Source organism: Labeo rohita, chromosome 4, assembly GCF_022985175.1.
Source record: "Labeo rohita strain BAU-BD-2019 chromosome 4, IGBB_LRoh.1.0, whole genome shotgun sequence".
Taxonomy (NCBI): Eukaryota; Metazoa; Chordata; class Actinopteri; order Cypriniformes; family Cyprinidae; genus Labeo; species Labeo rohita.
In genome coordinates, this window is record NC_066872.1 from 33,428,277 (window position 1) to 33,445,496 (window position 17,220).

Sequence of the window (17,220 nt, forward strand, 5' to 3'; positions counted from 1 at the left end):
CCAGCCATAATATTTAAGCTAAGTGTTCTGTTTTAAAAGAGGTCATTCTAAGGCTTACCGGCAAAGAATATCAACGTAGAGTAAATGGCCTTCTCACTCAACAAGAAAATCTCCACGCACACACAGTTGTGTCTGCTGCTGCCACAGGTTATCAAACCCTCATCATCTTGAAAGTGTCTCTCCAGACTGCAGGCAGGCCACTTTTAGCTCTGTTACATCTGGGATTACCTATATATCATTCTCTTATCTTCCCTCCCACCCCTTCATCTTTTTGTTTTGCCTTTCTCACCCTGGCATCAGACCTCTGCTCATCTTCTCCATCCAATTTCACCTTTTCCTTCCATCCCGACAGGTAATGGGACAATGCGAGTTGGCTTCGGAGCCGCTGGCCTCTCGTCTTCGCTGATGGATCTCGTTTTAAAAACGCCGAAAATGAGCGCTTATCATTTTTCTTCGTAACTGCTTCATTTGTTTTGATTTCTGTCCGCCTGTCACACACGCCGTCAGCTCCTAAATGAACATACATGTGGTTTTTTCAGAAGTGGACGCTTAACCTCTTCACCCCGCTAGACTGCGAGTGCTCGTAATGATGACGGATAGTCACATGTCTGTTAAGAGAGCGATCTCAGTTCATCCGGGGACGACTGTAAAACACGGCGCGCCGGCGGGCCGATATTTCATTAGTCTTGATTTGCGAGAATTAAGACTGTTTGAGAAATGTGTGCTGGTATTTTAATAAGCTGAATGCTGCAGGAAGGGCGTCTTCGTGCCCCGCGCTACTGCGGCCGAGCGGTTTTTGCCTAGTAAATCCCCTACAGACCTGCACACCTATAGGAAGTCCTTCATGTGCTAGTGTAGGTTAAAAGGAAGGTTGCAGAACCGTGGGATAATTTAGAGCACAGTTTCCGTCCTTTTCCTGCCTTTCATTCAGAAGCTCTCTTTTTCTCGCTCCTCCTGTGATAAAGCATCTCATATCTGTGTGTCTCTCTCAGCCCTCGGTGTCACAGTCGTCCCAGCGCCTGCTCGCTGTGATTTATGACCTGCATCTACTTCTTTTCTTCCAAAAACCATTTCAGCTGGATGGAGGGATTTACGCGGGGACATAAATAAATATATACACGCCTATGATATTATAGAGCTGTCCTGCTTTTTGACGCCCGATCTGTGGATAGTGAGGGAGAGAACGGGAGAAAAAAAGAGATTGCAAAGGTGCCATTCAACTGTGTTGATGTGTGGGTATTTTACTTATAATGCTATTGAGTGTTAAAGGGATAGTTTACCCAGAAATGAAAATTCTGTCATTAATTACTCACCTTTATGTCATTCCAAACCCGTAAGACCTTCGTTCATCTTTGGAACGCAAATTGAGATATTTTTGATGAAATCCGAGAGCTTTCTGACTCTGCATAATTTTCTTTTTTGGGTGAACTATCGCTTTAAAAACTCACCTGATATGTCTGAATAGCTAAGATATTTTTTTCCTCACAATTTTTTTTCAATCCCAAATTGAAAATTACATTTCAATTACAAATTCATTTATAATCATGGTCAAAGGAAAGATTTGTTAATGTTTTTTTGAAAGAAGTCTCTTAAGCTCATCTCTTAGGCTGCCTTTATTTGAACAAATATACAGTAAAAACAGTAATGTTATGAAATATTATTACAATTTAAAGTAATTATTTTCTGTTTAAATGTATTTAAAAATGTAATTTATTCCTGTGACACAAAGCTGAATTTTTATTGTTTTTAAAGAAATTAATTACGTTTAAATTAAATTAAATTAATATTTTACTTTATTTTTTCCCCCTCAGAATTCTTTGATGAATGGAAAGTTAAAAAAGAACAGCATTTGTAATTTTTGATAACAAAATATCTGTGATAGTGTATGTGATAGTATGTCCGTGCTGTGATATATAATATATGTGATAGTATGTCCGTGCTGACTGAAATGAGTTATTTCTTAATTACAAAAAAAATAAATAAATAAACTTACTGAACCCAAGCTTTTGAACAGTATTTATATTTCATTTATATGTATGTAATTAAAAAAATTATATTAGATCTTTTGAAGTGGCAAAATTGCAAAGTCTATTAAGCTCATCTCTTAGGCTGCATTTATTTGATCAAATAAACAGTAAAAGCAGTAATATTATGAAATATTATTACAATTTAAAGTAATTATTTGAAATTATGTATTTAAAAATAATTTGTTCCTGTGATGCAAAGCTGATTTTTTTTTTTTTTTAATTCTGGTAAATAAATAAATAAATAAATAAATAAATAAGCATTATTTATTTTATTTTATTTTATTTTCCCCCAGAAATCTTTAATGAATGGAAAGTTCATAAGAACAGCATTTGTACTTTTTAGTAAGAGAATATCTCTACAGTCACAGTATGTTTGTGTTTGACTAAAATTATTAATTTCTTACAAAAAAAAAAAAAACTGAACACAAACTATTGAACAGTAGTGTATATTTAGATTTCATGTCATGTATGTAATTAAAAATATATGTAATTCTGTAATTTTTAAGGTTTTTAGATGTCGCTTATACAGTATTTACATGCAAACATAGTAAGCAAGCATGCGGATACATAATTTGTGACCCTGGACCACAAAACCAGCCATAAGGCTCAATTTTCTGAAATTGAGATGTGTACATCATATAAAAGCTGAATATGCTTTCCATTGATGTATGGTTTGTAATGATAGGACAATATTTGGTCGAGATATGACTATTTGAAAATCTGAAATCTAAGGGGGCAAAAAATCTAAAAATTCTTAGCAATGCATATTACTAATCAGATATTAAGTTCTAATATATTTATGGTAGGAAAGTTACAAAATATCTTCATGGAACATGATCTTTACTTATATCCGAATGATTTTTGACATAAAAGATCATTTTGACCCATACAATGTATTGTTGGCTATTGCTACAAATATACCCATGCTACTTACGACTGGTTTTGTGGTCCGTGGTCACATATATCTTGTTATATATCCTGTTTTTTTTAATGATATTCTCCACAGCTCCAAAGGGGACTACCATACATAGTTTTTATAATGTGGTTGTCCCAGTATTGCCATACTGTTTTATTACATACTTAAAATTTTGTACTTTATCCATCACCAGTAAAGTACCTTTAGCGCATAGAAGTATGATTCAACCTCTTGCATTTTTGGTCTTGTTTTATCCATTTCTCAACTCTAATGTCTTTCGTTCTTGCCTTTTTTCAGAGTTTTTTTTTTCCTTCTGCGACAGACTAGAAGAGGGATGATGTGTGATAGAGAGCAGCTGTGTGTATTTGAGTGGACGGATTGAGCAAAGGACAGAGAGATAGAGAAAGAGAAGGATAAGAAAAGAGAGAGGGTGAATCCCCAGTCCTTCCGGGACCCAAAGAGTTGAGATGGTGACTGACAGCGGGCGTCCATTCACTCCTTCATTCATCTGCCCTTCAGAGCAGCTAATATGAATGACGGCGGATTAAACCGCGTCTGATCTAAAAAGAGTGTCTCTCTGAATAGAGCAGGATAACATCTCCCTCCCGCCCCAATCCTTTCTTTGCCTTTTGCTGTCCCAAAGGTCACCCCTGTCAAATGAAGAGTTTTGTGTGTGTGTTCTAATCCTCCGGGGGACAGAGGTGATGTTTCGGCTTTGGCTACATTGGGCCTCAGATTTCATGGGAACTGGGTGGTCTTCGTCAGTATGCCCAGTGTGACCCGCTGTATCCTATGTATCTTATTTAAAGCACGATATTTGGTTGAAAATGTATTTGGTATTTTTGTGACCTCGAAGGATAGATGAGTTGTTGATAGCGATCTGCAAGGTCTTGTAAAATCCAGCAGGAAACTCAAGGCTGTCTGGGTCAAAGTTGGTATTCTGGGGTGTTTGCAAATACATTTGGAAGAAGCGGTCGAATTGAGTTCACATGTTGCTTGCTAAACATCACTATGGTAGTTTCTTCCAAAATACTATTAAAGTTGCATACAAATATTGGTGCTAGATATACATATATATATATATATATATATATATATATATACACACACACTGCCATTGAAAAGTTTGAAAAAAATTTTTTTCTTATGCTCATCAAGACTGCATAAATACAGAAAAAACATTAATAATGTGGAATATTATTAAAATTTAAAATAACTGTTTTCTATTTAAATAGACTTTAAAATATATTTTATTCCTATGATGCAAATTTGAATTTTCATTAGCCGTTACTCCAGTCTTCAGTGTCATATGATCCTTCAGAAATCATTTTGATCTGCTGATTTATTATTAATTTTGGAAACTGTCGTGTTGCTTAATTTTTTTTTTTTTTTTTTTTTTTTTTTTTTTTGGAACGTGTTTTTTTTTTTTAGGATTCTTTAATGAATAAAAAATCAAAAAGAACAGCATTTATTCAAAAAAGAATAACAATGTAACAATTAAAGTCTTTACTATCACTTTATTATTTTATTAATTTAACACATCCTTGCTAAATGAAAATATGAATTTCTTTCAAAAAAAGAAAGAAACAAATTTACTGACCCCAAAATTGACCAAAACAGTAGTGTTTATTGTTACAAAACATTTCTATTTCGAACAAATTCTGTTCTTTTTAACTTTTTATATTTTGTAAAGAATCCTGAAAAAACTATCACAGGTTCACAAAAATAAATAAATAAATAAATAAATAATACTAAGTACAACAGTTTCCAACATTGATAATAAATCACTATGTTAGAATGATTTCTGAGGGATCAGGTGACATTGAAGACTGAAATAATGATGCTGAAAATTCATCTTTGTATCACATGGATAAATTATATTTTAAAATATGTCAAAATAGAAAACCTTTATTTTCAGTTGCAATAATATTTCACAGTATTACTGTTTTTTTTTGTTTTTGTTTTTGTTTTTGTTTTTGTTTTGTATTTTTGATCAAATAATTGCAGCCTTAATGAGACACCGATGACTGGAGTAATGGCTGCTGAGAATTCAGCTTTGCCATCACAGGAATAAATTGCATTTTAAAATATATTAAAATACAATAATTATTTGTAATATTGTAAAATTGAGTAATATTTCACAATATTACTGTATTTTTGATTCAATAAATGCAACCTTGGTAAGAATGAGAGACTTTTTTTTAAAAAACAATTTTAAGTATTCCAAACTTTTGACTGTTAATGTATATTTTCATTGTAACTTACAAAACAAAGCTGGCCATGGACATTTTTTTTCTTTTTTTTTCTGATAATCCATGGCAAGCCTTCATTTGTGCAGTGTGGAATAAAAAAAAAGAAAAGAAACAGTCCTAAATAAATAAATAAGGTTTCACATGATGTTTTCTCACAAAATGTAAAATTGATATTGCTGTCTAACATCAGACAATGTTTATCGGATTTATTGGTGCAGACTGCTGGGCTCAGACACATGGTACAGCTGGAGGGGTTTAGACGCAGGTGTGTGTGTGTGTGTGTGTGCGCGTGCGTCAGTGAGTGAGCATCTCGCCACTGGAGAATCTACACATCAGCTGCACTGATTAATACTGCTTTCAATTGTCTGGGTGGGTGGGAGTGTGGGTGGCTTTACTTAGCTGTACTTATGGGACAAAACTGTCAGCAGAAGTTAAGTAAATCTGACAAATTCCCTATGGAGACATATGTCAAGGTCATCAAAAGTCAAAAATCATTAATAAATTAGGTAATAGTGTTTTTAAGTATTCTAAAAATGCTCATTTAGGTTTAAGTACAGATTAGTAATTATAACCAGCTTAATAAAAGCCCATGGCATATGTTGATTTAGGTTAAATATGTGTGTTTTAGGATGTCTACCGCTGATGTATGTCTTGAAGCAGCACCTTGTTAGTCCTCCTGCGCTGTGATCCAACATGCAATTATCCTGCAAACTAATTCTGCACAGATCAATTCAGCTATTGATTACTGATTGATCTGATGTTTACTTGTGAAAACACAGCAAGAATGTCACTTAACAGCTCTTTGTCTCTGCCACAGGATCAGTTTATTAAAAATGGAAAATGTAATTATGATGGACGACCATATTCATTTGCTAAATATATGTGTCCTCTGACTGTTTTTACTCTCTCCTTCTCTCCTTCTTTTACTTTTTTGTTCTCTCTCTCTTTCTCTCTCTCAGGCGGTACGAAATTAGTCCAGTGTGCACCGACCTTCAGGGGCAGATTCTGAAGTGCTACAGAGAAAATGCTGGAAAAACTCTGCTGTGCTCCAACATCGCCTCTCTATACATGCAGTGTGTCAACAGTGCTAAACAGGTAAATATTTGAGTGTACTGTAAAAAAATAAAAAACACAATTTGTTGAGTCAGCTTAACATAATTTGTTACCCTGCTGTCTTAAAATTTTAAGTTTAGTCAACTAGAAATGTTAAGTTGTACTAAGTAACAACTTAGATATTTGTGTTTGCTAAACTTAACAGATGGGTAAGTAACCCAGCTGCCTTAAAATTTTAAGTTGATTCAACTCAAATATCTAAGTTGTCACTTAGTATAATTTAACATTTCAAGTTGAATAAACTTTTTTTGAGTTGACTGAACTTAAAATTTTAAGGCAGCCAGGTTACAAATTATTTTAAGTTGACTCAACAAGTTGTTGTTTTACTGTGTGTGTGTGTGTGTGTGTGTGTGTGTGTGTGTGTGTGTGTATATATATATATATATATATATATATATATATATATATGTATATATGTATATGTATATATATTTTCACCATTCGATAGTTGTAGTTTAGTTAAATCAGATCAAAAATGTTGTTTTTTTCTTCTTTGTCATCAAGACAATTTTCCAGAATTTAAAAGTTTTTAATAAATTATTTTAAAAATTATTAAAATATATATATATATATATATATATATATATATATATATATATGTGTGTATATATATATATATATATATATATATATGTGTGTATATATATATATATACATATTAGGGCTATTATGTACTAAAAGTAAAAGTATAAAAGTAAATTATTTGAGAAACATCACAGTATTTTTGGTTCATACAATGAAAGTCATTGGTAACCAAAACAGCTTTGTTGCCAACAGTCTTCAAAATACCTTCTTTTATGTTCCACAAAAGAAAGGTTTGAAATGACTGATATATGACACAAATAACACAAATTGATGATAATTGATGACATAATTTAATTTTTTTGGGTGATCTATCCCTTTAATGTTTTTATTTTCAGAAATATATATATTTTTTAATGAAATGATACTCTAAATAAGAAACTAAAACTGCCAGCAGATGCCAGTAAATGTCTTTATGAGTCATTCATTCATTCGATTCGTTCAAACGGTTGATTCATTCAAAAATAAGTAAACTGCTCTCTCTATGAATGGGCCTTTGAGTCATTGATTCACTCGATTCGTTTAAAATGCGCATTTATCCAAAAAAAAAAAACACCTCTGTTTTGCTTTTCATAACTAATTAAGTTAACACATTAAACTGACAGCCCTATTATATATAAGTGGAAGTGTTTTATTTTTAATAAAAAATTTATAAAATACATGTTGAGACAGTTTGTGGTTGCTATTATAGCGAACATGAGAAATGTTTCAGCATAATATGAAATGTTAATGTTTAATATAAATGTAAAATAGGTTGTAGAAGAACTGTATTAAATATTCACTCATGTAGGTCAAAAACTTTTGCCGCTTTTGCCCATAGTGCTAGTAGTATGTGTGCGTCTTCTGTTTTGTATGTTCTACCAGTTCCCAGCAACCCCAGCATCCAAATTAGCATCTACAGCTGCTCTTTAGCCCACAGCATTAAGATCCAGTGAAACAGCCCTGCCGTCCTCTCCGAGCCCTGTAATAACACACTCTCTGCCTGACCCGCACCTCCATTTGCAAATCGAAACTTCTGCCCAGTGTTCTCTCACTTTCCGCTTGGCTACAGGCGCCACTAAGTTCACTCTAAATTGTAGGCTCAGACGAAAGACTCATTTCCATAATACCAGCTGACAGCTGCTGTTCTTGGTGCAGGCCTAAGTGTGTGTTAAATGAAGTAAGTGGGAACGAGGACGTGTCATTTAAATAGTGCCGTCCCACAGCATCCCTGGTCCGGATCCCGCAATACAAGAATGGAAATGAGCAGAATTGGACCGGCCCTTTCCGAAAATCTCCTCCGCACACTCCAGCAATTCTATGCAAACACAATTTATATTCAGATGGGTCTTTCCATTAGATTTTTACAACAGCACAGTTTGGGGAGCGAGAGCGAAAGAGTGTTTCCCTCTGGGGTATTAGTTTAAAGCAGCGCTGTGAATTCTGCCGCACTTAAGCAATACATCATGTAAATAAAGAGATGTTTTATTCATTGTTGTGTATGCGCCAAATTTACCTGTAACTTCTTTAGCATCTCTAATGTTTTGGTGTTGTTGTGTTTGCGTATATGCATGTTCTTGCACGCAGGCCTGTTCTTAGTATTGTTGTCTGGTAAATTTAATAAGGATTCCAATAATGGCATGAGGTATTTTATGATTTTATTGACTCGGCTGTGAGGAACAGAGGTTACCTGTGTAATAAACTTTTATTAGTCTCACAGGAAGACCAAAAAATAACAGCCAGATAACAAAATGGCTAAACCGCTTATGTGCCTGTGTGTATGTGTGAGAGAAAGTGATGGAAGGCTGTACAGCCAAGCAAAAGTGGTTTGTTTTGTTTTTGTTTTATTGTGTCACAATTCTCTTTCTTCTCACAATTGCTCGTTTAAATCTCGCAATTGTGACTTTTCTTGCAATTCTGGCTTTTTTTCTCAAAAATAAAGTCAGAATTGCATGATATAAACTCAATTGCAAGTTAAAAAGTCAGAATAGCGGGTTATAAACTTGCAATTGCGTAAAATAAAGTCTGCAAGATAAAACCTTGCAATTCTGACAAATGTTTCCCCACAATTTCACATTTATATCTCGCAATTCTGACTTTTTCTTCTCAGAGTTGTGAGATATAAGCTTGCAATTCTGGCTTTTTCCTCACAATTGTGTGTTCATATCTCATAGTTTTGACTTTTCTTGTAGTTCTAACTTTTTTTCTCAGAGTTGTGAGATATAAACTCGCAATTCTGGTTTTTTCTCACAATTGCGCATTTATATTTTGCAATTCTGACTTTTTTCTCAGAATTGTGGGATATAAACTCACAGTTGCGAGTTATAATGTCAGAATAGTGGGATATAAACTTGCATTTGCCTAAAATAAAGTGAGAATTGCAAGACAAAAACTCGCTGTTCTGACATTTCTTATCTCACAATTCTGGCTTTTCTTATAATTCTCACTCTTTTTCTCAGAATTATGAGATAAAAACTTGCAATTCTTACCTTTTCCTCGCAATTGCACGTTCATATCTTGCAATTCTGACTTTTTTACCTCAGAATTGTGTGATCTAAACTTTGTAAACTTGTTTTTTTTTTCTCGCAAGTGCGTTTATATCTCGCAATTCTGACTTTTCTTGCAATCCTGACTTTATTTCTCAGAATTGTGAGATATAAACTCGCAATTCTGTTTTTTTCCTTGCCTGTGCGTGTTTATATGTTGCAATTCTAACTTTTCTTGCAATTCTAACTTTTTTTCTCAGAACTGTGAGATATAAACTTACAATTCTGACTTTTTTTCTCAGAATTGCATGATATAAACTCACAGTTGCGAGTTATAAAGTCAGAATAGCGGGATATAAACTTGCAATTGCGTAAACTGATTCTGACGTATTTTTTCCTCACAATTATGCATTTATATCGTGCAGTCCTGGCTTTTTTCTTAAAATTATGCAATATAAACTTGTAATTCGGACTTTCTTCTCACAATTGCGTATTTATATCTCGCAAGTCTGATATAAACCCACAATTATGACTTTTTTATGCGCATTCATATCTCACAATCCTGACTTTTCTTGCAATCCTGATTATTTTTGTCTCAGAATTGAGATATAAACTCGCAATTCTGGCTTTTTCCTCGCAATTGGAGGTTCATATCTCGTAATTCTGACTTTTCTTGCAATTCTGCCTTTTTTTCTCATAATTGGATGATATAAATTCGCCACTGCAAGTTGTAAATTCAAAATAGCGGGATATAAACTTGCAATTGCGTAAACTGATTCTGACAAATATTTTCCTCACAATTATGCATTTATATTGTGCAATTCTGACGTTTTTCTCAAAATTATGCAATACAAACTTGTAATTCGGACTTTCTTCTCACAATTGCGTCTTTATATCTCGCAATTCTGATATAAACCCACAATAATGACTTTTTTATGCGCATTCATATCTCACAATTCTGACTTTTCTTGCAATCCTGACTATTTTTGTCTCAGAATTGAGATATAAACTCCCAATTCTGACTTTTTTCTCGCAATTGCAGGTTCATATCTCGTAATTCTGACTTTTCTTGCAATTCTGCCTTTTTTTCTACTTTTTTTCTCAGAATTGCATGATATAAACTCGCCATTGCAAGTTATAAATTCAAAATAGCGGGATATAAACTTGCAATTGTGTAAAATAAAGTCAGATATTCCTGTAAGATAAAAATATAGATTTCATTTCTCAGAATTGCAACTTTATTTCTCAGAATTGCAAGTTTATATTAAAGAAAAAAATCAGAAGTTTATATCTCACAATCTGAGAAAAAAGTCAGAATTGCAAGATGTAAACAAATTATGAGATACAAAGTCACAATAACGTTTTTTTTTTTTCAGTAGAGGAAACAGGCCTCCTTAGTTTTTTATTGTTCTGTGTTTTGGATTAATATTATTTTTTTTATTTCTTTTTTTGTTTTGTTTTTAGTTTTGTTTGCAACATCACTATGCAACAGTGAAACGTCATTGTTTCGTTTTTTCAATTCAGACTGCAAACTCATATGCTATGGTGAAATGTAATCGTAGTACATTTGTAAATTAAAAAAAATGTTTATTATAGAAATTAGATAAAAAATAGTTTTGTCTGGTCTGTAATATTTTGACTTGCATGGTTTGGATTTTAGAAGATGTGGGTACGTTACACAACCTTTCCATGTTGGCATCAGTCTAATTTGGCTACCAAGTAACAATGAATTTTCCTCCAAAATACTAGCTTGACTAGACATCCTGTCACCTTGGCTAGGTTCTCCTTCAAACCCTGGCATTTTTTGACTTCCATCTATCGCCACTGTAGATCACAATATCTGATATGCTGGCCAGTCCTTGCTTGTCTGTCTGGATCTGGAAGTCCCTCAGGATGTTATCTTTGTCGTTCTCAGAGAACAAGGACCGGACAGCACTGTATATTTGTATAAACAAGTCTTATTGAAAGAACCTAGATAGAGTGGCTGTAATCAGTGGTCACCATTGCTAAAGAGCCAAAGAGGAATGAATTCCCCTGATACGGCCTGAGTAGTAGAGAGGGTAACAACAGTGATCGGTCATGGCTGGGGCTTTGTGGACGTAATTACTCCATGGTTTATCTTTGCTGGACTGATAATATTTTGGCTGTGACCTTCTTCTCCTTCTTCCATCACTCCAGCGGTGACTGCGGTACAACCCCGAGCCGATAGTGCCCTGAGCCCAGAGATAAAGCGTACGCCCTCTTCCTCTCAAAGCACCATGAATACTACTTTATCGCGAGCGATCTCTCATTCGCTCTTTCTTATTCTTAACGCGTGGTCGAACACTTCCCACCCTCCCTCTCTCTCTCTTCTCTTCTCTCAACTGTCGTCCACTCTATCGGAAAAAGCGGAAGAGTTTGGGACTACAGCATCTGTTTGTGCCATGGCGTGTTTTTCACTGGCTCAAACTTGTGTCCTTCAGAGGTTTGGGACAAATGCCACCACCTGTTCGAGGGTTTTTCTGTAGAACTTTCAGCGTATTTTTAGCTTTTTGAAATCGTGCTCAAAATAGGCAGTGCGTGAGAGAGATGCAGAAATCCATTGCCTTACTGCAGTGTCTTAAAGATTTAGTCAACCTTATGTTGTTGCAAGCCATATGGTTTTCTATTTTCCAAAAATCATAAAAAAAGAGATTTACTCTGCTGTTTTTAATACAATAAAGTGAATGGTGTCCAGTTTATTTATTTAGTTTTTTTTTTTAAATTATTTGTTTAATATTATAGTATTTATCATTATTTTATTAGGATTTTTTTTTCTCATTTTTATTCATATTTTCATTTTAGTTTTAGTAATATTTATGCACTTTTTAAATGTGTATATATATATATATATATATATATATATATATATTTAACTTTAAATATTTTTTATTAATATTTTAATACTTAATTTTAGTAATAATAATTTATTTCATTTATTTGGGAATGCAACATTTTTTACTTAATTCAAGATTTTCATCTAATATTTGTATTGTATTTTATTTCAGCTTTATTTAAATTACTTAGATGAAGTTTTTAACAGTTTTAGTTTTGTTAATAATAATAAAAAATTATTTTGCATATGCACATATACACACTTCACATTTGGCATTTTGCAGTCTGTTAATTTTAGTGCACCTTTTCATTTCCATTAGCTATTTAGTTTTTTAGATTTTTATTTAGCTTTAAATATTTTGAATTTTTGGTGCTTTGCAGACTGTTAATTTTAGTAATATTTTTTAGACCTTTTTTTAATATTCATTATTTTTTTAATGTAGTTTTTTATTTCTATTTAGCTTTAAATATATTTTTATTCTTTTAGTAATTTTATACCTTCAACTAAGTTTTATTTTTAATTTAAGGAGGAGACATTTTTAATTTAAGTTTTTCATCTAATATTAGTGTTTTATTTTATTTTATCTTTATTTTTATAGTTGAAAAAGATTTTTAATACTTTTAGTGTTGTTAATAATAACAAAAGTGTATTTTATATGCACATCTTTAAACTTGGCACTTTGTAGTCTGTTAATTTTAGTTTTAGTAATATTTGTTATGCACTTTTGTTTTTTTATTTAGTTTTATTTTTATTTATTATTTGTTTTATTATGTGTATTTATTATTATTTTTATAATTCAACTTTAATAATAATTCATTTCATTTATTTGGCAGTCAACATTTAGTTTTTTATTTCTATTTAACTTTAAATATTTTTTGTTTTATTTTTATTTATTATTATTTTTATGCTTAATTTCAGTTACTTGGCAGGGCAACATTTTGCAGCTTTTCATCTAATATTTGTATTTTATTTAAGCTTTATTTCAGTTATTCAAAAAATATTTTCAACAGCTTTAGTTTTATTAATAATAACAAAAAATAATTTTATATGCACATCTTCAAAACTGGCACTTTGCAATGTGGTAATTTTAGTTTTAGTAATATTTGTTATGCACTTTTTTCAATTTTAAATTTATTTCAATATTTCTATTTAACTTTGTATTTTCAATTTTTATTTAAATTTTATTTTTAATATTATTTGTTATGCACTTTTTTCATTTTCATATTTCTGTTTAGCTTTAAACTTTTTTTTAATACTTCAAGTTTAATAATAATTTATTTCATTTATTTGGCAAGGCAACATTTTTTATTTAATTCAAGTTTTTTATCTAATATTTGTTATTGTTGGTCACCATCTACTTTTATAGTACGGAAAAGAACAGCATGAACATTCTGGTAAACATCTTCATTTGTGTTTACGAAGGAAAGTCATACATTGTAAAAAAAACCTCTTTAAAGTTAACCAAAAATCAAAATTCTCCTTGTTTACTTTATTAATAGATGTTAAATATCCCATTTTGTCTCTGAATATTCAAATATGGTTGCAGCTGCAATTAATGTGAGTTCAAATAAGGACAAATCAGTTGTTTTCTCTCAAAACATCTCTATGGCTTCTTCCATTTTTACACTCCTGACAACAGACCGTGACGCTCGTCTATCTTCTCCTCTCCTTCTCTTCCATTCTCTCTCCTTCTCTCACTCTAGGGATTCTTATTTCCTGTTATCGGGTGCAGTAGCCTGTGAGAGATGCGTATTGACGGGAAGAAAGAGCCGCATGTTTACGTTTGGTTGTGTTGGGGCTTTTTGCTTCCACCGCGGTTTGCCGTGTGGTTCATCTCTCCAGAATATGCACACATGCACTCACATTCACTCCTTTTTCCTTTTAACTCTCTCTTTCTCCTTGTGAATTTGCATGTAAATGCCGTGGAAACGTGCCACTGCATCTCTCTCGCATTTTTCCTAACACACACTCTGTCTTTTTGTCTTTGTCTAGGACAAGTTGAGGACTGGAGGTTAAGTTTCTGAGCAGGAAGACCTGTTTGTATCTGTGATCTCAACGTTTATCGACTGTTGCCAAGGAAAGACGCCACCCGGAGACACACCCGAGCAGACCTGAAGCAGAATCTGCAGTGAATTGAGAGCTAGACACCCTTGAACCTTCCTTTTTTTCCCCCCTGTACCTTTTCCCATCACTTTTACCTTCCTACCTCCTTCCTGTTGTTTCACCTTTATCCAGTAAAAGGGAAACTGGTATCCATTTCTGAAACGGACAGATTCAGCAGCGGCGATCGTAGGTGGAGCTCAAACGTTCTGAGCACCTGAATCAGAAAATGCACATTTTTTTGGTTCACAAAGGATAGTACAGAGTGAAAAGAACTGAACTAGATACCAAATATTAGCCACACTAGGCCAGTCTAGACCCAAACTAGGTTACAGGTCGGTCTGGTTATGTAGCGTCATTTATCCAGCCGTCATACCTGTGATCCACCCTACTAACCCACCACAATCCTCCATCACCGATTGCACTAGTCACATCTTCCAGCTGTTCGTTGTGTTTTTGCGTGTGATGTTCATTATCGGATTTATGTCTTGTTGTTCACCCAGAAAGGTCAGGTCTGATCCCCTGATCTGCGTTGAAGAATAAACTATTCAAACCCTAAGCTGCTTCTAACTGTGTCCTATTATTGTCTTAATACTAGGGCATGATTAAACACACGTATCAAATTTATTACTTAATGCACAATTAATTTAATTAATCAGAAATAATCGCATGATAATTTATTGAAGAACCTACAAATGCAGTCTATTTTGCAGTTGAATTTGAGATTTTGGCCTGTTCATCTCACTCTTTCTCAGTGCAGTAAATCAGAGTTTTGGAGACATTTTTATATATTTTTTAATATTAAATTCTTTTTTCATCTACTTCATCAGCTTCATAAAATTAAGGTTGAACCGCTGATGTCACATGGACTATTTTAATAATGTCCTTGCTACTTTTCTAGGCCTTGAACGTGTCAGTTGTGTTGCTGTCTAAGCAGGTTCAGAATGCTCTTGGATTTCATCAAAAATATCTTAATTTGTGTTCTGAAGATGAACGAAGATCTAACGGGTTTGGAACGACATGAGGGTAAGTAAATCAATGAGAGAATTTTATATTATTTTATAAGATTTATGAGTTAGATTGAATTATATATTACGCTATGATATCAGCTGAGATCAATCTTTAGCCGTTATATTGTTTTAATGCTTATTTAAAAGCAATTTTACTATATTTCTGAGTTAAATTCCCAGCGTTGGTTACATTTATGCCTAAATTTTTGGTCCGATTGCATTTTTTTCATTTATTAAATTGTTTAAATGCATTAAAAAGATGCCATATATATGAAGTACCTCTCCTACGTATGGACCTACTTTAACTTTTCAAAAAAGATTAGTTATTTGTAATTTTTCAGTTATTTAAAGTGTCAAAATGTCATGTGGTGCGACTGTCTGGCCATTTGTAATCCTGTATAAAATGGCAAAGCATTTGTATTTATATTTCCATCATAATATACAAACAAACTTTGTCTGATGATTTCGATTTTATGAAATATCATGTGGTGCGACCATCAAGTAACTACCATATTGGGACTTTTATTTTGAAATCCATTCAAAGATAGGACTTTGCATCATATAGCAATTTGCCAGTTACCCATGGAATCATCAACTCTCTTTCAAATTTGGAAAAAAAAACTTTTTTTAACAGCTGGTTTTTAACATTGGATATCATGTGGTATGACCTCAAAAAAAATATAATATTAAGTTATTTCTACGAGTATTTATTTTTAGTAAGTTTCATAGTGACCTTTTGTGGAAAGCTAGCTGTTTTTAGTTTAGACGGCCAATTCTGTGATTGTAAATTTTGACTGAATTTGAAATATCATGTGGTGCGACCACTGTAGAGTGTTTTCCATTATAGATATATGTCCCAGTTTTTGTGCTTTATGTTCAAATGATGGTTTATATACATAAAATACTTTATTTTAGCATCACTTGGAATAGATTTTTATACAATTTGGGTCATTTCAAACCGTTTATGTTTAATCTTTGTACAACATGAGAAAAAATGCAATAAATTAATTTGGAGCATTTTAGTTCTGTAATTATGCATTTATTTGTAATTTATTATTTATTTATTAATAACTATTTTAATCTGTTTTACCAGATTCCACAGCCAAGCAAAGTAAAATAAATGCTTGCCATAGGCAGCATGTTAATTCTGACCCTGCATTCAAGCACAAACTCCAGATTTTATTGTCTGTTGTAAGAAAGATGTTTATTCTGTGATCTCAGAACCTGAGCCAGCAACCTCCCACTACTCTAAATTGACCCTTTGCAAGGCCCGCCCCTCTCTTAGTTGCCCCTCTTAGTTGCTACATCTGACAAACCATGGCTTTGTGTCTTTTGGAGCGACCACTCATCATGTGGTGTGACCAATAATAGGAATAGCTGTATTAAAATAAAATAAAATATCTAATTTCAGTGGCTAAAATATGAATCACTGCTACAGCATGCTTAAGTGAATTGTATTATTTTTATGCAATTTACAGGAAAAATAAATCTGGATTCACATTTACAATACTTTGTTTGTAATCACTTTAATTACTGAGAACATCTAAAAAAAAATGTTAAGTGTGTTAAAAAAATAAATTAATTTTAAAATGGTCGCACCACATGACATTTTTAAGGCTATGGCCAATTATTCAAGATAAAAAAACACTATAATCACTTTTACATTTTAATCTGAATTTATGTGTACGAAACATTCTAAATGTTTGAACAATTACAACAGATATTATTTTTTGTATTTTAAAATTGACCTGTTGAAAATCCTCATACGTCAACGAACCTTATACATTTCCTAAGCTTTGATGACGTTCATTTGTAGATTAGGAATAGTTTCATGGAAACCTTTTTTGATATAGAGAATTGTAAGAAAAGCATGGTAGATCTGCAAAGAATGAGAGCGTTTG

General features: G+C 32.8%; 1 protein-coding gene across 1 annotated transcript in view; it reads left to right on the forward strand.

The window, feature by feature from the left end:
* Nucleotides 1-14,866, forward strand: part of chchd3a (coiled-coil-helix-coiled-coil-helix domain containing 3a) — an 86,159-nt gene extending 71,293 nt beyond the window's left edge. The window contains exons 9-10 of the mRNA XM_051108538.1: nucleotides 6,155-6,290; nucleotides 14,202-14,866. Coding sequence (XP_050964495.1) covers nucleotides 6,155-6,290; nucleotides 14,202-14,225 — 160 coding nt within the window. The 3' untranslated portion in view covers nucleotides 14,226-14,866. The remainder of the gene's footprint in view (nucleotides 1-6,154; nucleotides 6,291-14,201) is intronic.
* Nucleotides 14,867-17,220: the final 2,354 nt, after the last annotated feature.